General features: G+C 41.8%; 1 protein-coding gene across 5 annotated transcripts in view; it reads right to left on the bottom strand.

Annotated features, from left to right (window-relative positions):
* The window catches only part of cnot1 (CCR4-NOT transcription complex, subunit 1), a 158,576-nt gene that overhangs the window by 3,052 nt on the left and 128,422 nt on the right, over nt 1-27,102 (bottom strand). For all 5 annotated transcript variants that reach the window (XM_048546239.2, XM_048546233.2, XM_048546238.2 and 2 more), the window contains 15 exons: nt 26,063-26,203; nt 25,872-25,976; nt 24,948-25,067; nt 21,953-22,144; nt 21,543-21,685; nt 20,456-20,564; nt 18,687-18,856; nt 17,617-17,848; nt 16,371-16,619; nt 14,732-14,895; nt 13,706-13,823; nt 12,770-12,871; nt 11,183-11,356; nt 9,372-9,521; nt 1,234-1,414 (listed from right to left, as the gene is read on the bottom strand). In XM_048546239.2, coding sequence (XP_048402196.1) covers nt 1,234-1,414; nt 9,372-9,521; nt 11,183-11,356; nt 12,770-12,871; nt 13,706-13,823; nt 14,732-14,895; nt 16,371-16,619; nt 17,617-17,848; nt 18,687-18,856; nt 20,456-20,564; nt 21,543-21,685; nt 21,953-22,144; nt 24,948-25,067; nt 25,872-25,976; nt 26,063-26,203 — 2,350 coding nt within the window. The remainder of the gene's footprint in view (nt 1-1,233; nt 1,415-9,371; nt 9,522-11,182; nt 11,357-12,769; nt 12,872-13,705; nt 13,824-14,731; nt 14,896-16,370; nt 16,620-17,616; nt 17,849-18,686; nt 18,857-20,455; nt 20,565-21,542; nt 21,686-21,952; nt 22,145-24,947; nt 25,068-25,871; nt 25,977-26,062; nt 26,204-27,102) is intronic.

Raw genomic sequence — 27,102 nt, 5'->3', positions numbered from 1 at the left:
CAGAATGAGAACAAAACACCTCCGTTGCCACGCCTGCTTAACACACTGGCATTTAATCCCCCAATGATATGAATACAAGCAAGACAACATTTCGCTTCATTATATTAAAAAAAACTTCAGACCCAGAAGACTGGGGTCACTGGTTGGCACTGCTGCCTCACAGCACCAGCGACCTGTGTCCGATTCCACGCTCGGGCGACTGTGTGGAGTTTGCACATTCTCCCTGTGTCGGTGTGGGATTCCTCCGGGTGCTCCGGTTTCCTTCTACAGTCCAAACATGTGCAGGCTAGGTGGAGTGGCCATGCTAAATTGCCCAGAGTGTTCAAGGATGTGTAGATTGGGTGGGATATAAGGGAATGGGTCTGGATGGGATGCTCTGAGGGTCGGTGTGGACTTGTTGGGTCAAAGGGCCTGTTCCCACTCTGTAGGGATTCTATGAAACATGAGCTGGATCATTCACTCATGTCACCATCATACCAACTATTTGGTTCAGGATGATATTAACCAATTCCCAACCGAATGGCCACAACTGACAATCACAAGTGGTAGTTCTCTGGGAAAGTGCGCACAAGGAGGAAAATTGTTTTCATTATCTTGGATACAGGCGATGGATGAGAAAGGGCCAAGAGGAGACTGTATCTCCTCCCTGAATCTTCTTTAACGGTGCAGACTCATGCTGGGTTTCACACGCTGGAAAGCGGTCAGTTTTCAGAGAGTCAGGTCACGAGCAGTAATCCGTTTTAACGGTGGCGTGCATGGTGATGGTCGAGGGCAAGTCCACTTATGAACTCTCCACATTGAGGCACAAGTTGTCAGAATGACAGCCTGCAGTGTGACAAGCAGGCAAAACTATCACTGCTGATCAGGCCACACATTTAATTAGGAATAGGCAAAAAAAAAAGAGTTGTGTACACCATCTTTAAGACATGAAACCTCTTCCAGAGAGGGATGAAGAAGATAGGAATCCTTTGAGGGTTATGCATCAAAAGGAGAATGAGTGTGAATGGAGAGTGTACAGGCACAATTTTTCAGATACAGATCTTTCCACCCTCTAGCCTACAAGAGGAGGTCAACTGCAACATTTCCACTACTGCCCAAGCAGTTGAATAACGCCTACAAAATAAGCCAGTGGGCTTTCTATTGAAAAGATCAGCGCTCCTCTTGATCATGTAACAGCGGATGATGAGCACAAACTGCAAAATCTAAAAAGCACAAAGCTGACCAGTGCCTTACCTTCTGTGTCGAGGTCGACAGCCAGGTTCTGGAAGATGTCCATGTGGGCAGAGTGTGTGATCGTGCTCATGGATGGCGTGCTGCCCTTGTTATGGATGTGAGCAATCGCCTGCGTTCCCACATACAACACCAGGGCGTTTATTAGCTGGATATTATACCGATTGCCAGGTTCATTTGATACCTGTAATACAAAGAAAGGAGCAACTCCATTCTCCACAAAAACTTATTGCCCCAGAGAGCAAAATACCCAAATCAATAGTGACTGGACACTGACCAAAAACAAGTGGGTATGATTAATTTTGCATTTCCCAAGTCAAGATGATACAGTCAAAGTGCAGCCCCCCCCATGTGCTGCCTCAATGCAGATCAGCCAGTAAAAGGTTAACTAATTCCCCATCCCTGTCCAAATCAGTTAGGAAACATAGAACAAGTTTGCATCACTGAGACTAATACAGCCCACATCATCACCCCCAGCAGCTGTCAGGCTGGTTAACATACCAGACCATCTTCTGCACAGGCAGTTCCCTGAATGATCCACAGGCCAAATACCAACCCCAGTCTGGTCACCAACAATCAGCAAACTGGGAAAAGCAGCAGGCAACACAAGCACTGAAGCATTCCAATATCTTCTTCAGGCAAGACATTTTAGCTACCGGGATTACAGTGCATGAAGTATTACATTGGTCAAACAATCTTTGTAAGAATTACAATTGTGTCAGACTACCAGAGGAAGCAGCAGCAAGGAATGGGCCGAACAGCATACAGTTGTACACACCCTGACCCAAGTCACACTTAGAAAACATCCCATAATCCAGCTAGTACTGCCTCACTCCACAGTTAGTATTTTTTTCATCATTACATTCACTCCTGGCGTGGGAGAGGCTGGCGATCCTGTATGAAATACAAGGCTTGGTACTTGTCCAGACAGTCCTTTATGTCTAACTTCCAGTTTAAATGGAAAACAAAAGACTAGTTTAATAGAAAATTACAAAGGAAATCCTGTGGCTGTCAAGACAAAGGTCTGCTGGGTGGGTTCTAGCAAAAAGCGTCTTTCAGCTAGGCTATTAGTGCTGCCATAAAGTTGTGCATATTTTTCAAGTTCTCTCAGATTTGCAACTTTATTATAATTTATATATGACAAAGATCTCCATTACTATAAACCACTGATTTTAAAAATGTATACAGGAGTCTAGCAACATGGAGAAACACGAACTTACGTATTATTGCAAATTCATCATAAGCCCCCAACTCTGTGGCCAGTCTTGTTGCCATCTACCTTGGAGAGGGTGAGCAGCTACTCTCAAGACATTTCTTCCAATCTCTCCCAGACCGTGACTCCACCAATGAAAACCAAGTCATTGTTTCCAGGACTGTCATAGACCTCATCTGCTTGAGGATTTCCCCCGTCCACAGCTTCTTAGCTCAGTTCCCAAACCCTACACAGTCAGGTTCTACCTGCTTCCAAAAATTCAATTAAAAGGAACTACCCTGGCAGATCCACTGTTTTGCCTACCCTACTGGGCTCATGTCTTCCCCAACCATGCCCAGTCTCTCAACACCACGCCCTACCCCCTCATGCCCAGTATCAACTTAATGAACATTTTGCAGACTGCCTCCAATGCCAGTATATTTTTCCTTGTAAATGGGACCAAAACTGTTCACGGTATTCCAGCTGTGGTCTAATGGAAGTACGTTGTACAGCTTAGCAACACTTCTCTATTTTTATACTCCACTTTGTTCAAATGGAACACTAGCTTTTGAGTCAAGGGACATCAATCCCTAAACTTTAAAAATACTTGGCTGCTCTAGCCTTCCTGACAAACCTCACGATTGCCCACATTATATACTACCTGCCAAAAGATGATTTCGCCCACTCACCTGACCCATAGGCCCACTGCAGGCTCTAGCATCCTCACCATTTGCCCCTTCACCTATTTTTTGCATCATCTGCAAACCTGGCAATAGGACATTCACTGTCTTCAACCAAGTCATTATTATCTGTTGTAAACAATTGTGGCATCAGCCATGATCCCCGAGACACTTCACTAGTTACAGGCTGCCATCTGATCCTGCCCCTTAATTCCGTTCTGTCTTCTGTAGTTAGCTCATTTTCCATCCATCCTAATATACTACAGCAAACCTTTTACAAACCCGTACTTATGGCACCAGGAGGATGTCGGTTCATCAAATATTCCACATAATCGAGAGGTATGCATATCCGTAGTAAACCCTGACCAAGTGAAGCCTCAACACATCTAAGCCCTCGCAAAAATCTATGTAAAAACATCAACACACTGCCTAAAATCAATGTAAAAGTACACAGCATATAACAGAAACATAATGTAGGGGGTATACACATCACCGTTATACTTTATTTACAGCATACTCAAACGTCACAGTAGATCATGGTATTTAAGGTTTCTCATTTCTGCCGGTTTATCAATGCTGCTAGAAAGAACATTTGCTGTACCCCCAAAAGAAAAGGCTGTTACCTTAAGTAGCCAAAGGTCTGGTACCTAATTGAAGGCTTTTTGAAGATCCAAATATATCACATCTACTGGTTAGCTATCTTGTTCGTTATCTCTTCAGATAGCCATACCCCTTCAAGAAGTCATGCCGATTCTGATTGATTACATTATATTTCTAAATGCTATGCTATTATATTCTTTATAATAGATGCATAGATCTCAAGCTAACTGCCGAGAGTTATCAGATTTTGGTCTCCCTTTCTAAATAAAGGTTGGCAATTTTCCAGTCCTCTGGGACTCTACAGAATCAAAGGATTCTTGGAGGGTTACTACCAGATCATCCACTATCTCTGCAGCTACTTCCTTTAAAATCCTAGAATGCATCCCATCAGATTCTGGGCGATTATTGGCATTTAGCTCCATTTGCCTCCCCAGTACTTTTTCCATTAGTGACTGCTATTGTCTTTAGTATTTTATAGTTAGCTTTCAAGTTTACTTTCTCCCTCAACTTTTTAGGTCATCTTTTGAAAGTTTTAAAAACTTCCCCAACCCTCCGACTGACCACGAACACTTATGTCTTTTTCACTCAGTTTTGTACTATCCTGAACTTCCTTGGGTAATCGTGATCAGTTCATCAGCTTTCCAGAATCGTCTTTATTCATTTGCAGAGAGATGAACTATTTTCTTTACTGTTGGCCATAGCTGCTGATTTTTCTGCTAATTTCCTAGCCCATCCCACCCAATTCTGCCCTAAATCCTGTGAAATTACTCTTATTGATGTTTAGCAATTTACTAGCAACTTGCTTTGCCTATCCATGGAGAAGGAAGGAATTTACTAATATTCATTTCAAATGCAACTCCCACACCTATTTTGACTATACTTCCTCCCACCCTGCTTCCTACAAACAATTCAGTAATTTTCTCAATTTCTCCTCCCTGTTGTATCTATTGATGATGCTACCTTCTATGATTGTGCTTCTGACATGGTTTCCTTTTGATTCAAACAAGTGTTTGCCCTGACCGAGGTCAGAAGGTCCTCATCTCTATGCCCATCTCACATTTCTGCACTTGTGCCTTCACCGATTCTCTTCCCTCCTAGAACTGAGATAAAGTCCCCTTTGCCCTCACTTTTCATCCAATTAGCCTCCACATTCAAAGGATCATCCTGTCATTTCTGTCACCAAACAGATCCATGCTTCCCCTCCCATCAGCACTCTGACAGAACCATTCTATCTGCAACACTCCTGATCCATTCCTCCATCATTCAAAACACTTCATTCCTTCTCAAGGCACCTTTCCATGCAACTGTATCAAATCTAACATATGCTCCTTTACCTCCTGGGTCTAAGGCCACAAAATACATCTTGCAGGTGAAGCAGGAGAGATATGATAGCACAATGGAGGGTGCTAACAGATGAGATTTACCAGGATGTTGCATAGGCTGGAGAGTTTCAGCTGTGAGGAAAGACTGGACATTCTGGGGCTGATTTCTTTGGAGCACATAAGACTGAGGAGGGGGGGAAACAAAATTTTATACATCTCAATCATGAGGAGCACAGACAGGAAGAAACGCTTCTCCTTGGCTGAAGGATCAATGACCAGGCAGCTTGTATTTCAGGTACAGGGCAGGAGGTTTAAGAAACAATGGGAATGTGGAACTCACTGCCAGGGGAGGTGGTAAAAGAAGAAACCCTCGTAACGTTTAGAGGTACGCTCGCAATGCCAAGGCATACAAAGCAATGAGCCAAATGCTGCAAATGGGATTAGAATAGCTGATGATTGTGTTTGACTTGCATGGACACAATGGGCCAAAGGGCATTTTTGTGTGTTGTGGGCCTCTATGAAGCAGTGATTCATTTGTAACAAAGCAGAAACTGAAGAAACTCAGGTGGTCTGGCAGCATCTGTGGACAGAAAACAGATTTTACATTTCAAGTCCAGCAATCCTTCTTCAGAACTGTTGGCAGCACTGATGGTATATGTGAAGATGGTGGTTGGAGACAGACAGACGGTTCAGTGACAGTCAGAAGCAAAACTCAAAGGGGGGCATAAGTAGGTGGAAATGGGTTGGCTGTGCTGGAAGCAGCCCATCTGTCAACAGGGTTGGGTTGCAGGGATAGTTAAAGGACTGAGGGGAAGGTGTTCAGGTTCCAACACTGTTGAGCTCAGAGTCCTGAAGCAGAAAATGAGATGCTGTTTTCCAGACTTCACTGAGCCTCAATAGTAGTAGGCCCAACAAAAGGAATATCAGAAAGGCACTCTTACAATAATTATGGGACTTCAATATGCAGCTAGACTGGGAAAAAAAAAAATCAGGTTGGCAGCAAATGCTAAAGAAAGGAATTTGTGGAATATCTATGAGAGGAATTTTTGGAGCAGCTTGTGATAGAGCTCACTAGGAATAGGGAATTCTGGATTTGATGTGTAATGAGGAATTTGATTAGGAAGCTGATGGTGAAGGAACCCCAGAAGCCAGTGATCATAATATGAATTCACCCTGCAGTTTGACAGAGAGAAGAATAAACCAGATGCAATGGCATTACAATTGAATGAAGGCAACTATAAAGACATGAGGGAGGAGCTGGCCAGAGCTGATTGAAAGGAGAACCGAGCAGAGAAGACAGTGGAGCAGCAACGGCAGGACTTTCTGGGGGGTAAGCTGAAAGATCTGAAATCACCCAGACTGGATGGACTACACCCCAGGGTCCTAAAGGTGACAGGTGAGGAGATTGTAGAGACATTGGTGGTGATCTTTCAGGAATCAATAGAGTCCAAGGAGGACCCCAGAGGATTGGAAAATAGCTAATGTAACACCCATGTTCAAGAAGGGAAGGAGGCAAAAAATGGGAATTTATAAAAACATGAGAAAAAGCATACATTGTGGTGAAGATTAGTAGGAAGCCTGAGATAGAGGACTGGCTGATGTGTGGAAGGAAGAGTAGGGATAAAGGGAATTTTTTCAGGATGGTAGTGACAGTGACTAGTGCAGCTCTGCAAGGGTCAGTGTTGGGGCAACTGCTCACATTATACTGGATGTGAGTTTGCTCGCTGAGCTGGAAGGCTAGTTTTCAGATGTTTCGTCACCATTCTAGGTAACATCATCAGTGAGCCTCCGACGAAGCGCTGGTGTTACGTCCCGCTTTCTATTTATCTGGTTAGGTTTCCTTGAATTTCCTTGCAGAAACCGGCCCTTCAGTCCAACAAGTCCACACCAAACCTCTGAATAGCATCCCACCCAGACCTATCCCTACTCCTTTCCCCTGTAACCTGCCTAATCTACACGCTAATGAACACTATGCGCAATTTAGCATGACCAATCTGCCTAACCTGCAAATCTTTGGACTGCGGGAGGAAACCCACACAGGCACAGGGAGAATGAGCAAACTGCACACACTCACCCAAGTCGGGGATCAAACGTGGATCCCTGGCACAATGAGGCATCAGTGCTAACCAGTGAGCCACTGTGCCACTCCACAAGAACTTGGCTAGGTATATATATGGACAACAAATAATCAGTGTTGTTGGGTATTTTGAGCGGAAGTGAAATAAGACATGAGAAAAACAGTATTTAATAGCCTCCTGTGACTTTTCACCAATATAAGGGCTCATCATGTGAGGAGCGGTTGGGGCCTCTGGTTCTGTACTTGTGAGTTTAGAAGAAAGAGGGGGAAAATCTGATTGAAACTTACAGAATATTGAGAGGCCTGAATATAGAGTGGACAGGGAGGTAATGTTTTCATTTGGAGGGAGACTAGAACCTGAGGGCACAGCCTCAGGAGCGAAGGGATGATCCTTTAGAACTGTGATGTGGTTGAGTTTCTTCAGCCAGAGGCTGGTGAATCTATGGGACTCACTGCCGCAGAAGAATCTGCAGGCCAATCACCGAGTCCTTTAAGATAGGTTCTTGATTAGTAAGAGGATCAAGGGTTACAGGAAGAAGGCAGGAGAATGGGGATGAGAAACATCAGCCATGATCAAACGGGGGAGCAGACCCAATGGGCCAAATGGACCAATTCTGCTCCTGTATCTTATGGTCTTGTGGAGACGGAAATGTTGGCCAAAGAACATAGTGGGGTGTTGAAGTGGCTGGCAACTGCAAGCTCGGGGTTACTTTTGCAGATCGAATGTAGGTGTTCTACAAAGTGGTCATGCAGTCTGCATTTCATCTCCCCAGTGTAGAGGAGACCACAATATACATGATATAGAGGAGGCTGGTCACGATGTGGAATTCCACATGAGAGAGACAAGCATCGACGGAGAGACTGCTTTTGCAAACACCTTCATTCTATCCACAGTAATCCTGACTGTCCAAGCTGTTGCTATTTTAATACACCATTTGGTTCTCATATTCTCAGTTCTGACCCTAGTTTGCTGCAGGGGTCCAGCAAAGCCGAAAGTAAGCTTGAAGAATATTACCTTATTTTTTTGTTTTGGCATTTCAAAACCTACTGGTTTCAAGATTGAGTTTGACAACTTCAGATAATGAACTCTGCCCTTCATTTTGATTCTCATCTCCCCCAAAGTGCCAGTACCTTATTTTTCATGGTTGTGCTTTCACCAAGAGCTCATCTTTATTCTGTTACTGGCACCTACTCTGGTATGCCCTGTTTTGTCTATAAACATTACTATTCTCTTTTGTCTTTTATTCATGATACCTTTCAGCTTCGGTCTTTGTTATTAGTAAGTACCATCTGGCAGAGATGCCAGAGGCCAAGTGGAACGAGGGAACGGATGAAGATAAGTGAAGTGAGTGTAAATGAGTAAGAACTTGGCTGGGTGTACACATGGACAGCAAGTAATCAGTGTTGTTGGGTGTTTTGAGATGAGAGTTGGAAATAAGACATGAGAAAGAGAGTATTTAATAGCCTTCCCTTACTTTTCACCAATATAAGATCCACGACATTTCCTCCTCTGTTCCACTCTGAAAAAGATGACTCATACTGGACTTGAAATCAACTGTTTTCTCACTCCTTAGGCTGTGTTTCTATTCCAGCATGAACTACAACTTCTAGTGTCTGAAATAGTTTCAGTCATTTTCCTAGGTAGCTCAGTGTGCATGGTCACAGCATGCCAAATTAAAAAGAAGTAAAACTCCTTGCAGTATGTAGATATTCAAACACTGAATTATTACACAATATGCTGGGAAGGTGAATGGTCATGTGAACACAAGTTACTGAATTTGACTTATAAAGGACTTTCACAACTTCAACAAAGATATTCTAAGCTCCATCACTGCTCAATTTTACACCAGATTATATCTCTTCCTATTCAAACTTTATTACAGTGGATTGCCCTTACAAACGACAATCAAGCAAACAGCACAGGCCAAATCTACAACTTGGGTGTGTTGATTCTTAAAGCAGGTTGGGACAGGGTGAGTTTCTTGCACACAATCAGCTCCCCATTTCCACATCTCGCTCAAACGTGACTATGTTGACTCTGATGTTTGGCTCTGACAACCTTATTTATCCAGTAACTTCACATACATAGTAATGTCAGCATGGATAAAACAAAACATAACTAACAAGACTTAGTGCATGCTTGTGTCCATAGCAGCACATTCATACTTGTACAATTACGGTCAGAAAAGCAATGAGTCCCTAGCATAGTCAGAATTCAATAACTAGCTCATTAAAAGAAAAAGAAATGTAATTACCCTTGTCCTGCTTACCTGCAGGTTACTGCGCAACTCTGAGAGAAAGGTGACCGGTGACCGTGTCTTTAAATAGGAATCCAAGTCTTTCTTAAACTGAGGTGGCATCACTCCCGTGAAGTTGGTCAATATCCGAGGAGCAATATTGATTTCACTCAGCATATCCACCTGCCACACAGTGGAAATAGAGTCGGGGTTTGAATAGCGGAGTAATTCAGTATGCCTAATGGTAACCACCTACTAAACACAGACATCAATTCTGGACAGTTACTGCCCTCCAGTTCATACAGGGGGGAAAAAATTGGCACAAAGTCACTCACCCACATACAGGCTTTTAAAAAAAGTCAAGCAAGAATTACAGCAAATCACACAACTGAAAACACTGGAGTATAAAGGCCAACCAGCATTTTAAAAGGGGAATAACAAATTAATGTCCCAGGTGGGGCGAGTCTCATTTTGAATGAACTTTCAATGTGAAAAATTCAACAAACTGGTAAAGACTTACAGGTTAATATTTCAGGTTTTTAAAGAAAATCCATTCATGAGACCAGCATTTATTGCCCATCCCTTGCTGCCCTTGAGAAGCTGGTGGGGAGCTACCTTCTTGAACTGTGGTAGTTCACGTGCTATAGGTAGACCCACAGTGTCATGAGGGAGGGAGCTCCAGCATTTTTACCAAGTGACACTGAAGAAATGGTGATAGATTTCCAAATCTGGATGGTGTGTGGCTTGGCAGGTAAATGGCAGTGGGTGGTTTCCCCTGAATCTATTGCCCTTGTCGTTCCAGAGGGTAACAGTAGTGGGTTTGGTAGATGATGACTAAGGAGCTGGAGAATTTCTAAAGTGTATTTTATAGATAGTACATACTGCTGCTGAGCATCAATGAAGGAGGGAGTAGAGGTCTGTGTTATGTGGTGCCAAGTCATAGAAGTTGCTCTGTCTTGGATGGTGTAAGGCTTCACAAGTGTTTTGGAAGTTGCATGTTTCATCACATTCCTGACTTGTATCTGGCACACTTTGATGAGTCAGGAAGTGAGTTACTCATTGCAAGATCCCTAGCATCTGACCTGCTCTTGTAGCCATTGTACTCATGTGGCTAGTCCAATTCAGTTTCTAGGCAATGACAACCCCTGGGGTACTCATAGTGGGGGTTCAGTGATGGCAATACCTTGACAGTTAAGGAGCAATAGTTCGATTTTTGTTAGAGATGATCATTGCCCACAGATTGTGTGGCACAAGTGTTACTTGCTACTTATCAGCCCAAACCTGGACATTGTCTCGGTCTTGCTGCATTTGGGCACAGACTGCATCAGTATCTGAGGAGTTGCGGATAGTGCTGAACGGAGTGAAGTCAGTGAATTTCTAAACCTTATGATGGAGGGAAGGTCACTGACGAAGCAACTGAAGGTAGATGGGTGTAGGACACTATCCTGAAGAACTCCTGCAAAGATGTCCCAGAGCTGCAATGACTGACCAACAACAGCCCTTTCCTACATGCCTATGTTCCTACATGACTCCAAGCAGTGGATAGATCCCCACTGATACAAGCTGTTGGTTGTGAAATGTCAATTATTTTCAGTATAAACAACTAAAAGCACAAAGGCATTGAATTTCTGATGCATTAAGCAGTATACACAAACCTCTCATCAACTGTGCCAGCTCCTGTTGTAAGACATCCTTCAAATTACACTAGGTTATTGCACACTAAGGAGGTTTGCTTAGGAAATTATGAAACCAGGATCATTTGCGACATGGATACTCAGCATCAACACGCTCTCATTTTATCAACCAAACACCACAAATCCCTTGGTGGAAATCTCATCTGGTACCTTTAGATTTGGTGTGAATGGATCTGGCAGCCGCATATTCCTTGGGAAGGCACTCAGGATCAGATTACGCAGCTGAATACAGTTTGGTGGGATCACATCGCAGAATCCATAATGGTAGTCACAAAGGAACTCTGGAAAGTCGTGCAAAAGGACAAGCAAGACACGCAGCGTACCCTATAAAGATAAAACAGTGATCTCAAAACCAGATTAGAGACAGCAGAAAGATTGTCAAGGTAACAAACTTGTCTGTGGAACGGCAGAAAACACAAGAAAGATGCTCTCATTCTGAAGTGCTTCTTACCTGTTCCGGAGAAATGTGACTTTTTAAAGAGAGCAGCTGTTTACAATTCAAGAAACTGACTACAAGTAGAAAAATGGAATTATAGCAGTGGTATTTTAAAAAAGTGGAGGGGCAGGCAGGCAGAGATGTAGAGGGGGCAAAACCAGAAACTGCTGGAAAAGCTCAGCAGGCCTGGCAGCATCTGGAGAGAAATCAGGGTTAACGTTTCAGTTTGAGGCACTAGACCTGAAACTTTAACTCTGATTTCTCTCCACAGATGCTGCCAGATCTGCTGAGCTTTTCAAGCAATTTGTTTTTGTTCCTGATTTACAGCATCCACAGTTCTTTCAGTTTTTATTTAGATGTAAAAGGGGCTTGTACTAAAAGCATTCAGGTTCTAACTTAAAAAAAAACTTAACCCTGTTATGTGCAGACTATCTAGAGAGGTTTAACAAATTCCACATTTGTTTCTATGTTCTCAGACAGTCAAAAAATATTCAGGAACTCCAGTAAAACCCAATGGTAGTGTTTTGCTCAGCACACTTCATGGTATGTTTCGAAGCTAAATTGTTGCTATTCTAAAGGTCTGCTCTTTTTGTCAGCAACATTGACACAAAACTGAATTCTTCACATGAAATGTTAACAATGCTGAAATAAGAAGGGGTTCGGTAATTACTAACAGTGCCATTCACAATGGTAATTTACTTTGTTCTTTGATATTGAAGCTTTATTGTTTAAGAAAACATGGACCTGAAACTGAACAGGCATTTGCTTGGAACCCTGGAAACATGAATCCTTGGGCAATCAGGTGAATCTCTGCGCCTCAAAATATTTTCAGCTCAATGTATAGTCAGTTAATTTCACCATTGGTAACTTAGCTTCAGTTCACAGAAAAAGCCTGAAGATGGTGCTGTTGAAACAAATATCCCATCACTAGAAACACAATGCTTATTCCTAACACTGTGTAATGGACCTTCTTTTAGCAAACTGTCAACCATCACATCCTGGAACAGGACGAGAGGCTAGTGATGTGTACTACTGTGCCTCTATTACTGGCTTATAACCAACTAATGAACATCCACAATATGCTCACCTGTGGTTATCCAATGGTTTTGTTTCCCACTGCTCCCTTGGCATTGCAACGTATGGCACAGTATTTCCTGCGCAACACATACTGCAACAAGCTATAAACAATGTCATAGAGTATATTCAAAGCACCCAACCTCTGTTCCAACTTCTAGAAACGGGCTTTCTTCAAAGAAGGAATATTGTTGGTTTTTCCTTTGTATCATGATACACACACTCACCTTGTAAAGAATTTGCATAGGTTTTGTCAACTCTACGTTCCTCAAGTAAGGAGCCAAGAACTTAAACAGATCGATCAGCAGCTGGGCATACATGGGCCAGCCCTGGAGGACAGAATACAGAAGTGATACCTCTACATTTAATGCAATTACAAAATACTAGCGTTTCTGCATGCATGCTTCGTAACTACAAATGTATACTACGTCACACAACAGAATAATCAGCACAAATCTGAACTCAGCTCCTCAAATCAACATACGAAGCATCATTAAAAATTAACCTGGGACATAATAAATGAACTAGCCAAGCTCCAAACTGGTCCTATTTACCTTGTCCTTTTTGCCAATGGGCATCCGGCTCATTTAACTTAACTTCCACAGCATACAGCTGCAGAAACTAGTGTAGAGATTCTACTGCTCTACAAAATCCTTGCTCACAAGATGATTAAAATTTGTGCACACAATGTTATTGACCTAAGAATAAGAGTGATAGATAAAACAACACCAAACGTTACTGAGTCACTCACTCACACACATTTGAATTTGCTGAATAATAGCTGCTTGGAGGACATCATTCATCTGTGAGCTGTGACAATGAGTGCTTGCTATCGCTAACAGCAACAGGAGGGAAGTAGGTATCTTCAGTTCAGCTTGTTCTCATTCATAACTTCAAGCAAGAGTAGGTGAACTCTAGTCCATTGATCCCTCCCTTGCATGAAGGTTAATTGTAATATCAATATCACTGCTCCAGCTTTCTGCATTTTGCCCAGGCCTTTCCTGCTCTGGGATACAGATACTCAATGAACATCTAGCTACGCCTGGACACTCGTTTACTGACAGGCAATGCAGAAATCTCTCTGCTGTATAAAAAAAAGGTAGAGAATGAAACCGTAGCAGCAGTCAGTCCAGTCGTACAGATACTGAAAGCACTTAGCTCACCTTCTGTTGGGGTGTATGCGCCAGCATTCTTGCAATGAAGATCCGGTGGGAAATCAGTTCCAGCCAGGCGTAGACAAAGCCAGGAGCTTTAGTAGGCCGCAAAATGTGAAATGTGTTGCTGCACGGGAAAAGGACATTGGAATTTACGTCTGAAGAGAGGAATCAGTTGGCTAACAATAACTTCAAGTTAAAAACACAGTTAAAGAAATTCCCAGTGACAAGCTCAATTGTGATTAACAGAAATGCAATTTAAAATGAAATGCAAAAGCAATCTATATGCTGTTCTTTAAACTCATGTTGAAGTACACAAGCTCTTTTGAATCACTGGCTTGAAGCTAGTCTAACCCTCACGTAAACAAACCAGCAGCAAGGGCTCTTTTTAGCCCTTTGTTAACTTTCACCCTACAACAGTGAGGTGCTCAGCCATTCAATAGTCTTAACGTGCCAGATTAAAGAGTGGCTGCATAAACTGCTAGGTTGTCCCTTTTCAATTTAATCCCCTCAGGAAAACAGAGGAGCAACCCAGCCTTTTGCTATCTCATACGATGAGTAAATACTCACTAAACCATGGAAAACACTATTGCCGAGACTAATCTCAAACTCATTCAAACTCCTGATGTGGCCTAGTGAGAAAGACAGCATGTCAAGCTGATACAGGAACTATGTCTGGCTTCCTGCATGCCAGGACAGACAGATGAGATACAACAGCTTCAGCAAAGACCAGTTAATTGAATATAGAAAAACAGCAGAACTGGAGACCACTTAAACGCACTGTTTACACATGGTGAGCTGCTGTATGTTTTAAGTTGTTCAAGTGGTTTTCAATTGTACAGTTAATTCCTTCAGAGTTCTCCAAACCTCTATTCTACCATACAGCCTGTTGAATTCTTCTCAATTGTCCATTAGCCATTCCAGCCAGAATGAGTTTTGAATTTCAGACACTATTTCAGTAATTAAGAATTTCCACTAAAGCATTTTGACAACATGAATGAAATAGGGAGATATGCTTCCTTTTTAAACACTTACCAGAAAGCAGTCAGTGTCTGGAAGTTGATTGTTTCCAGCACATGCTCAGGGGCATTTAGCTCCAGCAACAACATGATGAAGATTCGATGATACGGCAGCTGCTGAAATTCACTCTGACGTACTTCGTGATCTTGTAGCAGGACTCCAACAACAATCCCCAGCACCTGCACAACATTAGATAACAAGCATTCAAAAACACCATCTACCTCCAGCAAAGGTACCATTTTGCACTACATATTGGACAGCTCCCCAGTATTTCAGCTCCTTTGGAGTGACGAACCATGCACGAATAGATAATGCGATTATGAAAGGCCAGACATGGTGCTCACCAGCATTACAAACCTGGACTGCAGACATTGAGGAGTTGTAGGTACCATACCTGAAACTTTCCCCTCTCCAGGGCAGCCAGATTAACAGCAGCTGCAGTACTACAACTTAAAATCGGAAGCTATGGGCTCACTCTGTACAAGCTCAAGACTGCATTTTGGACATTCATGGATCCACAAGATCAAGTCTGATGTGACAGACCAAAATTGGTAATCTGAAATCAGCAACTACCCAAACACATTATCAAATATAGTTAGGAGACTATAATCCAATACTTTGGATTTTGACATTTCCTAAAGCTTTCTCCTCCTTTCTCTCTTGTAATCCTTGCCCAAGTTAAATGTTTAGACAATCACAACCTGAACAGTTTAACAAATTACAGATTTGTTTAACTGATCAAACAGTTCTAGGATTTTAACTCATGGTCTTGTGTTTTGGAAAAGCACCACAGTTTATTAGGGGGGTTGAACAGATACCATTTGAGGTTAGCAACATCAATTCAATTACGAAATCCGCAATTTTAGAAACTACTTGCTGAGTGACGTTTCAGAGTATAGTGGCATGACAATGCAAAGATGGGAAGCTGACTCACATTTAACAGCCCTCACCCACTATCAAGTTGCTTAGCTTTGTTTTGGTAGTACAGCAAAGTGCAGATCCAATGGACTGACATCTTCCAGGATTGGAAGGATGATAACCACAGATTCCGAATTCCTGGTCAGAGCTGATAGCAGATTGCTATCTCTTGGGTTACAACTAATGTGTTGCCAGAAGTGACAGCATATGGAGAAAGTAGTGGGGACATTATTCCAAATAGAAATGTGTTCAAGCCCACACTGCCATCCAACAGGATGTGAAGGTGCCAATGCTGGACTGGGATGGACAAAGTCAGAAGTCACACAACACCAGGTTATAGTCTCACAAGCTCATTTCAAAATCACTCAAGCTTTCGGAATACAGGCCCTTCAACAGGTGCAGTGACAGACAATTTACAGGCAGAGATTAAAAGATCCACTCGCACTAGTTGTACGATTGTATCTCACTGCACCTGATGAAGGGGCTCCGTTCCAAAAGCTTGTGAGATTTCAAATAAACCTGTTGGACTATAGCCTGGTGTTGTGACTTCTGACTTTAACCTCTAACATGACACAAGAGGAAAACATTCAATTCCATCAAAAGCCGTGAACCAAAATCCCTATGAAAGGGAAGCATTCCAGTTCTCAGTGCCATCTTAACAAATAAGTTAAGCTAAGCTCCAAACGTTCCTCAAAGCCATACAGGACATAGGTAAATGGTATGAAAACCCACTCACCTTGTTGAGAAGGTTTATTTTTGTGACAGTGTTGGTGGCCTCTCCAGAATGCTTGACCAGCAGGGCTATTAGTCTGACAAACGCATCCAGGTTGTGGTAGCACTTGGCCCTGATCATAGTGGGATTGGCTGTGGGATTATGCTGCTGCTCCTGTTGTGCACGGTAACTAATTTCAACACACATTTCGGTACATAGTCGGAAAAAGCGGGTAATCAGGTCATCGGTCTTGAGAATTCCCTGCTGGTGCATCTGCAGAGATAACAGACCATTCAACAGCCAGCAAGGCACAATAGGTCAACATTAATCTCATGGCTCGCTGTTCTGCACTTTTCCAGCTGCAGAGTTTGGAATTTCATTCAGGTATCCAAGTGATACAGACAGGCTGTGCTAACTCAAGTTAGCCCTCAGTATGTACAAGATACAAACAACAGTCAAAGTCCAATCTTAAAAAGAGAATAAAAGGATTAAATAAGAAGGTCTGAGTAATGTGGGAGTTCAGATTTGGTGATACAGGTCAAGAGACAGTAAAGGCAGCCCTGCCACTGGATAAGGTCATCTAAACATGAATGGATTACTGGGTATGATGCTAACATTCTGAACACGAAAGCTGAGGTATAATCGTGAATCTGTGATGACATATAAAACTTTAAAGGTCCACAACTGGCCTTTTGTGCAGTCTTGGGTTCCCTGATATTAGGAAGATGTGACAGCAGCAAAGGATGCAGCATGGACTTCCAGAGAAGGCTACCCAGTACGAACCAGCAATTCAATGTTCTCATTACAAAAACACGGATTTTAAGAGCCGATGTGAAATAAATAGTTTTTGTTACTAGGGAAAAGACGTGTAAAGAAACAAACTGTCACAGCATCCAGAACAAGTAAACAGAAACAAACTTCAGAACGTTATGACAGAAAGCCAGAGGAGTCACTCTGACGGAGAATTGAGGGAGCAGAATTATTGATTGAACCAGACATCCCCTGTACACATTTAAGAAGGTGGTTGAAAAAAAAGGAGAAAGGAGATGCGAACGAGGTGGACACATTATCAGGGCTAATTCTTACATACAGGACAAATATCATTATGGACTCATTGGATCAAATGGCCCATGCTTTCCTGTAATTTCTATGGATGCATACATTTGAACAGTTAGCATCTTGGTTATTTTCCACTAGATTTCATTGCCTTTTAATGTAGCTTCTATGAAGCAGCTGTTTTCTCATTCTCAAGCAGTATCCTTGATCTTACCTGCCCAACAAAGGCAGAGAATGCTTTGGTGCTGTCCCGTCCAGCTGCTGCAGAATGGTAGAGGTTTACCCATTCTCTCAGCAGGTATTCAGCTTTTTCTCGAAGGCCTGGAGGGTCATCATATTCAGAGGCCTGGGATATCCCAGAATGCATCATGAAGTTGGGGCCACCATGTGCACGGTCCATCATAGCTTCGTAGTTAGCTCGAAGCAGGTCCATAAGCTGTGGCAGTCTGTATTGAGAACACAATAAAGATAAAATTAAAGTTGCCACAGAGCAAACACTTTTTTTAAAAAAAAAGGGGATGGGGTAAGACGAGAACCATTACCAGCAGCACACCTTTTCAAGCACCAATGAGCTACATAGATATTTAAGCCAACGTAGTATATTCCGAAACATTTCATTACAAATTACAATTGTTTTTAACCCAATTGTTTTTAAAAGTCTCTTACATTGTTTTACTAACTATTTATCATATTTGGTATCAGTGAATAACAAATTTTTTGAAAAAAAACTGAACAGAACGCAAATTCTGCTAAAAGGGACTATTAACGGATGATCATTTTACTTCTGCTTCTCCTCTTGACATGCTAAGCACTTATTGCAATTTTATTACAATGGCTATTCCTGTGTGTACTTTGATTATGTATCAGTAGGTTAACTGCATAGCACAGGTATCACAACTAAGCCACATAGTACCCTCACACATGAGCTAAGCTGGGGGTGGTTAAATCTCTTGGCAGTAGTCGGGAGCAACAGCTTTGATAGACTCAGTCTGAGATCTTTCCAGTTTGTATGATTCAGCTATACAGTGAATGAACTCAGCCACTGAAGCTGATTTTTTTTTATATACAGGACATCTAAATTAACGGTTGCATTGTGTCACTATAACAATGTGCGTGATCAGAAAATATTATTAATATGAAATTCATTGCTCGCGATAAAAAAAATTCCTGAAGAAAACACCAGCCTATTTGGCACTGACAGCTCTATAAGTTGTTATTAGAACCAGGTTTTCTTCAGTTTCACACCATTTTAAACCCATTTTCAAAACAAGTCCCAAAACATACCCTTCAGGTGCATTCCCTCTGGAATGAGCACTGATCCTCATAAGTGTTTCGATGGTGTTGAACAGGTCAGCTTCAGTTACGTGACTAATGCTCCTCTCATCAACCAACAGAAACTTAACCAACTGCATGGCGAAGGCTACTGCCATATAGTTCAGGCCATTTTCCATTGACTGCAGGAATTAAAAACTTTACTCAGTTCAAAAATGTACTTCAACAATACACACCTTAAAGTTCAAATTTTCAGACAACAACCAAGCAACACAAGCCAACATTTTGTTTGATTTGAATCCCGAAGTTGTGCCAGATAGAATATTTTAGGCACTGATGACTGTGGTAGCCTGGTGACTGACTTTAACAAAATTTAAGACAAATGGTTTTGTTTCAGAGAACAAAAATGTCTTGGGAGAGGAAAGGGCCATGGTCAAAGTAAATCAAGGCAGGACTCATACACTTAATGGTAAGGTCCTGAGAAGTGTTGCTGAAGAAACCTTGGAGTGCAGGTTCATTAGTTCCTGCAAAGTGGAGTTGCAGGTAGATAGGATAGTGAAAGCAGCGTTTGATACGCTTGCCTTTATTGGTCAATGTACTGAATACAGGAGTTGGGAGGTCATGTTGCGGCTGTACAGGACATTGTTTAGGCCTCTTTTAGAATACCGCAAGCAATTCTGGTCTCCGTTATAGGGAGGATGTTGTGAAACTAGAAAAGGGTTCGAAAAGATTCACAAGGAAGTTGCCAGGGTTGGATGATTTGAGCAATAGGGAGAAACTGAATAGGTTGGGCGATTTAACCTGGAGCATCGGAGGTTCAGAGGTGGCATTATAGAGGTTTATAAAGTCATGAGGCATAGATAGGGTAAATAGGCAACGTCTTTCCCTGGGGGGGTGGGGAGTCCAAAACGAGAGGGTGATGAGTGTAGCAAGGAGCTACCAGACGGAAGCAGAGGAGGCTGGTACGATTACAACATTTAAAAAGGCATCTGAAGGGGTAGATGAATGGGAAGATTTGGAGAGATGTGGGCCAAATGCTGGCAAATGGAGCTAGATTAATGTAGAATATCTGATCAGCATGGACCAGTTGAATCAAAGGGTCCGTTTCTGTGCTGTATATCTCAATAACTCATGATCCCAGAGTTCAATCTACACCTCTATCCAGAGTAACAACAACAGAAATTATAGAAAAGGTTAATTTCACAACAAATGCCTGTGAGGCGTAAGAGCTACTAACAATGCAGTTTTGAATCAACTGTTCACCTCCCAGCTGCAGCTACAGGACTGATTACGTTGCCTAAACACACACCTTAGACAGCAAAGTGACCTGTATGTTAGACTTAGAAACAATTGTCAAACGCGAGAACGCTGCATTAGAAATGTTAGCCTGCAGGTTTTCAACATGAAGGCACAACCATTAGAAAAGCCTTGACATTACAGGACTCATTAATAAATCCATGAGTGTTGACAATGCTGTTAAAATAAGCAATTGCAAGCAAAGAAAATAGTTTTATTTAAGATAAAATTCTCTGAAGAATATCTTGGGTGTCGGGCATGAACAGTGTATTATAATACAAACTCATATTCCACTGCCTCTCCTCTGTACTCTATGCTCCCTCAATACAGACAGACACTCTAAATGTGAGGGAAACAAACAATTTCACTCTACTCTCATTTTTGTTTTGCATAACAACCAAAATCAACATATCCCCACTGCTGCAAACTTAGACTGCCCAAGTGTTAACCCCATAACTGTTCAGTGCTGTACAGCAGGTCCTTACCTGGGCTAAATGGATATCATACTGCTGCATGTTGACCAGATGGTGTCTAATGAGCAGTTCCACAGCATCCACATTGTATTTGTACTCGTCACGACACTCGATCAGGCACCTACGTGAACAAACAACACTTACTGGCTGGAAAGCTTACTAAGTTCAAACTGTCATTATGTAAATCTATTAACTTTTATCACACACAGCCACGCACAATGGCGCTGTTAAGGGAGGATTCCTCTCTATTACCTACCACCTCCTCCAGCCCACAGAAGATCTATAACCACCTCTTGCCTGGCCTCCTGTGCATTGTTCCATCTCTGGTGGCAACATCTTTAGCAGTCTTGGCCATGAAGCTCTGCAATTCCTTCGCTAAACCTCCCTGTTCTATTAAGATGCTCCTTAAAACCCAGCAATTGACCAAGCTTTTGCTTGCTTTAATGTGTGTGTATGTATGTCACATGATTCAAACTTCATCTAATAAAGCTCTTATGGAATGTCTTGTGATTTTTCATTATGGAAAAGTTATTTCAACTATTAAGATGATGTTCAAACTGTTGGAAATTTAGACACCACCCGAGTAATTAAAGCCATCTTGACAGTACAGGCAACAGTAAAAATTACATGGCACAAGTCACTCCTCTTGCTACCTCAAGTTAGTCATGGATTTTAAATATGTTTTAAACTAAAAACATCAGGTATCTCCTAGTTGACCACAGCTGCAATTAAACCAAGCCATTCAAGCCAACTTCTTGAAAACTCAAAAATGATGCAAACTTTTCGAATGCAGCAGGTCAGCTCATTTTGTGCGAGTGTTGCATGTCATTGTGTTTAACACTATATTTACTGTTAAATGACACTTATAATTCAGACTCCAGCTTCACAAGAGGGCAAGTATACAATCTCTGGTTATCCAGGAGCAGGTTGTGTGCGCCCACTAAAAGCTACCTTATTATTTGTGTGAATTGGATGTTTTTAGCGATTTACTTCACTCTGCAGCAGTAGCATTTGTGTTTCAAGACGCATTGTTGTGTGCCATGGAACAAATACAAAGTGAAAATAACACATGGCCTTTTGTTTTTTTTTAAAAACACACCTGGTGATTTTGTTGTTGCACCACTGAGATCCATAAGCACGACCGTCCTGCAGGGCTTTCAAAACCAACAAATGGCATTCACGATAACGAAGCAGGAGGTCTGGGTCTGCACCACTTGTGGCATCCAGCAGTCCCTCGACAGCCTTCAATTTAAAGCAGAGTTTGACTTTAGCTCACAAATGATTCCAACTTTAAAAACATCAGCAAGTTACTAACAAAATTATAGTTTTAGTTTTTAAACAACCGTTGGAACAAAAAGGCTTGAAAAATTAGAAGTACTAAAGCAAATTATATTTGAAAACACGGATAGCTGTTAAAATAGATCACTTAAACAATGCAACCTATCATAGGAAATAGAATTAGACAACTCAACAAGTGAGCACAGAAGCATTTGGGCAGACTGAACTCACCTTCTGCAAGAGGCCGAGAGCAGCGATTGCATCACGGGAGTTTCTGGCCATTACCACAGCCTCCAGTAAGTTACGAAGTGCCTGAGTCTGAGGGTTCATGGCCAGAGTTGGTGGAATTGCATGTAGATGCTGCTCCAGTTCAGTAATGCACTTGTCATAAATCTGTGCAATATCGTCAGTTGCCCAAGCTTGCTGTGAGAAACAAAGCAAGATCCAGTGTGAAAATTATTGCATTTCTTGCAAATATATACGTTAATAAATTCAAGAACTATTGGCGTAAACATAGAATTGTCACTTAAACAACTAAAAGACTATAAGATATAGAAGCAGAAGTAGGCCATTCAGTCCATTGAGTTCACTGTCATTTAATGAAATATAACAGGGTAGTGACTACCATTTTAATCTAAATACTGCAATGATCCCTGTTGATATAATTGCTGAACATGTCAGATCCCAGACCGAAGCCTACCTTGATAACAAAACAGACTAAATAATATATTTGTAACACAAATTCAAAATATTTTTAAACACAGGTAAGGTATAATCGCATTAATCCTAACATTCCTTTACATGTTCAAACAAAGTCCCTTGTACAGTACCTTACAAGCACCCCTTTTAAGGTACTCACACCGGTGTGTGTGTGTGTGTGTGTGTGTGTGTGTGTGTGTGTGTGTGCGCACGCGTGTATTACCTCGGTAGGTTTAAGGTATGTGACTAACGTCTAAACTGGAAATGTGGATTGCTCCAAGAAACAACTATCATACACCTGAGGTTAAACATACTCAGTTTCAAGAACCTCCCTGTTCAGGATTTTATTCCAAAAATTTCTGATTAGGATTATCACTATCTTTCGCACTCTAAGGTAATCTAGTTTCTCGGATCACACCTCCATCCAAAACAATCTAAGAAATTCACAGAACTACCCAAAACAACACCAAAGATGTCTAATCTTTTTTCAGGGAAGAAATGTCTCAAATTGAAACACAGGAAGTATACACTGTGTCTTGAAACACGAATGCTACTGCTGCAGAGTGAAGTAAATCGCTAAAAACGTCCAATTCACACAAATAATAAGGTAGCTTTTAGGGGGTGCACTCAACCTGCTCTTGGATAACCAGAGATTGTATACTTTCCCTCTTGGGAAGCTGGAGTCTGAATTATAAGTGTCATTTAACAGTAAATATAGTGTTAAACACAATGACATGCAACACTCGCACAAAATGAGCTGACCTGCTGCATTCGAAAAGTTTGCATCATTTTTGAGTTTTAAAGAAGAAATGTCTCATCTCAGTCCTTCTCATACATCCTTACCAGCAGAAACAACTTCCTACTGGTATTATTACCGGAGATTGATAACATTCTGGGGATCCGGGTTCAAATCCCAGCACAAAATCTGGAATTTAAGAATCTAATGATGACCATGAATCCATTGTTGATTGTCAGAAAAACCCATCTGGTTCACTAATGTCCTTGCGGGAAGGGAAGTGCCAACTTGCCTGGTCTGGCTTCCATCAGACTCCAGACGCACAACAATGTGGTATACTCTGAACTTCCCTCTGAGCAATTAGGGATGGATATAAATTGCAGGCCTGGCCACTGATGTCCTCACCCTATCAAATGAATTAAAAAACCTCTACAATTCTTGTTGCACTCATTAATTTTTTTTAAGCATATCATTGAAGCAGCCTTACGTTTTGAAAAGTTTGATCGATTAGAAGTTACCAGATAAGTAGGAGCCCCACCTGACTCTACATTCGGAAATGACGGAAAAGGTTCATTGCTTAGCCACCACAGCTCACCAACACCTTCTCAAGGGCAACTAGGGTCGGGTAATAAAAATGCTAGCCCAGCCAGAGACACCCACATCCCATGGGTGAAAAATAGAACAAAAAAGGGCAAAGGGCCATTATGTTCTGTAATACCAAAGATCAGTGAACTGAAATGCAAGAGAATGAACCTGGGATCTTCCTATACCATGTATATCCATCATTTTTGACACCCCGCCACCTATGGATACCCAATCCAAAGTACGATGTTTTTTAAAAATGTAGAAGTCCTACTACCATCCTCCTAAATGAAGTTTGCTGCTTACTACTCAGCCATAACTGATGTTGATACAGCACCTTTAATGTAATAAAATGCCCCAAAGCACTTCACAAGAGCATTTAAATACAACTATGATGCCCAAGGCCAAATAATCAGACATTAAGTTAGATCACCTGAAGCTTGGAGAGAAAGATTTGCATTATGCAGTGTCTTAAAAGCAGAAAACAAGTCAGAAGTGTAGGGAGGGCATTCCAGAAATTGAAACAAAGCAATTAAAGTCATGAACGCAACGGTGGATGCACACGGGTTTGAAGTTTGGAGCAGCACAGTTATCTTGGTGGGTAGTGAGGTTGGAGGAGATTACAGGGATAGGGCAAAGCCATGTTTGAAAACAGGGATGAGAATTTTTAAAGTTAAGACATTGCCTCCTGGTCAAATAATATATGTCAGCAAGCATGGAATATCACAATCTACCTCAACCTGATTTACAAACTTCGTTCACTTTAACAATCTTTAACAAGTCATTATAATTCCTTAGAGACAGTAGGAACTGCAGATGCGAGAGAATCAGATAACCAGATGTAAAGCTGGATGAACACTGTAGGCCAAGCAGCATCGGAGGCACAGGATGGCTGATGCTTTGGGCCTAGACCCTTCTTCAGAAATTTCTTCCTACTCCTCTGATGCTGCTTGGCCTGCTGTGTTCATCCAGGTCTACACCTTGTTACTACAATTCCTCAACTATTTTATAAATTTCATTCCACCTCCAACTCCTTTCCCGATCAACTGTCAGAATGACCTATAATTCATATTATAAAAACATCTACACACTCATCAATTGTATGAAATGATCACCTTTAGAACTGGGAACTTTGCAACAAATAGCAACCAGTGAGTTTTCACAAATGGTAGACAGAGGGTTAAGTAAAACATTAATTCTCTACAGTACCTGCATGGGTTTGGCCAAGAAACCGGTTGGCTGTGAAATGTCATTACTGGGAAGAAAGCCTGGGATATTGCGTGCAAACTCTTCATACACAGCTAGTTGCTTGGGGTCGACACCTCCCACCTAAGAAACATAACAGAACAATTGATACCCAACAAAAACATCCTATTTGAATATTCTGGCACTGTGCAGTAAACAATATACAGGACGATACTGTGTAAGTGTGCAGATTATGGTGTGAAATACAGTAAACTAAAAGTTCACAGTTAGTACCCAGTATTATAAACTGGACATTGCAGTAAGCAAGCAGGGTATTTTTAAATTACTTGGGATCACTGCAATCTCACTGTGGTAGACCTTTAGGGTCAATCTGCAGTGTAATACTCTAAGGAAGCTTCTGCAGAAGCTTTCCTTGATCAAGACAAGAACTGTGTTCCTGCTGATGCATACATGAGTGCAATCTGACAGTTCTCCTGAGTCACAGAGCTTAGACATACAGTTGGACAACACTTGGACCCATGCTAAGGTTGGTGAAGTAGGATGAGGAAGGCATGCAATGCGGGGAGATCCACCATGTCGTGCACCTTAGTTACATGCTGAAAGCAAATCTATCTACAGGCTTTCTGTATGGATAACCACCAGTGCCCTCCAGGATATCACTTGGGGTTGCTGGATTGCAACTCAAGTACAGCGAAACACAGTTTCATGTGGTCCTCAGGTCAGAAACTGCTTCACCTTTAAACCTTAAGCCCCAAAAACTGAAGAGTAATTGTCTTTAGAGGCACCTATTGGTCGAAGATTAATTTACCATCGATTTAATTCAAAGTAAACAGCACTTTAAGAATGCAGTTAAATGAACTTATAACACAATTTTAATCAAATTAGAGACACACACACACACAAAACATACAAACTAAGACTTCTCACCTTCAACCTGATTTGTTCAGGCATGCGCTCAGCTTGGTAAGTGAGCACCACAGGATCACAGTAACGACGACCCTCCTGCCTAGCATGCTTCCGAAGTTCAAATTCCTACAAAGGCAAAAAATTATTAATTGGATGCAGCGATAACAAAACCAGGGCAGGAACAAAAAAGGATAAACAAAAAACAAACTTACTGTGGCAAGCCGTTTGTCCATTTCAGGACCCGCTTTTTCAACTGCTGTTTTCTGAATGAAGCAACACGCAAGCTCGCAGTTGTCCTGTGCTATCTGTGCTGCTGCTTGCTCCATCATTTCCCTTTGTTGCGGCGATGCAGTCTGAGGGACCAAATTAATAACAAATTTTAGGGCTTGGCAGCAGACTGCAACATCAGAGAAGTTCATGTGTCATGTAATAATCAAATAATTCATTTGCAATGATCATACATGCATACCCTGTCAAAGTATTGGCATAAAGGCTTTTTTTATTAAAACGAGGGAACTGCTTCCGGACTCTGTGGCTGCTTCTTTCCAGGATCACTTTACGCTGTTGTGCATAGGTGTTGGAGCTCCATTAGTCAATACCACAAATTTGGTAGAAATCCTGAAATTCTTGAGTGTACATTTGGGACCAATGCATAGGTATTCCTGATTAGACAAAGCACTGCAGTGGTAACCAATTTGTTTAGTACACACAAACTCAGGTCGGATCAATGGATAGTATGTCACATTTCAAATGTTTCCTGCGAAAAATATTATATACCCTACAAGTTCTGTTGCTCAGGTCAAGTTGATTCTACGATGAAGAATTTTGCCTGCGCCTGAAAAACACTGTCGTTAGTTGTGCACAAACCATACTTTTTTTAAAATAAACATAGAAGTTAGGAGGTGGCTATTCTGCCCTTCAAACTTGCTGTGCCATTCATCACAGTAATAGGTGATCATCCAACTAAATAGCCTAATCCTGCTTTCTCCCTATAACCCTTGATCCCATTCAACCCAAGTGCTATATGTAGTTACCTCTTGCAACCCTTTCATGTTTTGGCATCACTTACCTTCCTGCAGTAATGAATTCCTCAGGCTCACTATTATTTGGGTAAAAAGATGTCTCCTCATCATTGTCCTAAATGGCCTATCCTGAATCCTCAGACTGGGATCCCTGGTTCTGGACACACCCATCATTGGGAACATCCTCCCTGCATCTAGCCTGTCCGGTCCTGTTAGAATTTTGTAAGTCT

The sequence above is a fragment of the Stegostoma tigrinum genome, chromosome 16 (assembly GCF_030684315.1).
Source record: "Stegostoma tigrinum isolate sSteTig4 chromosome 16, sSteTig4.hap1, whole genome shotgun sequence".
Lineage (NCBI taxonomy): Eukaryota > Metazoa > Chordata > Chondrichthyes > Orectolobiformes > Stegostomatidae > Stegostoma > Stegostoma tigrinum.
Note: the sequence above shows the minus strand (reverse complement) of the source record. Positions and strands in the feature narration are given on the sequence as shown.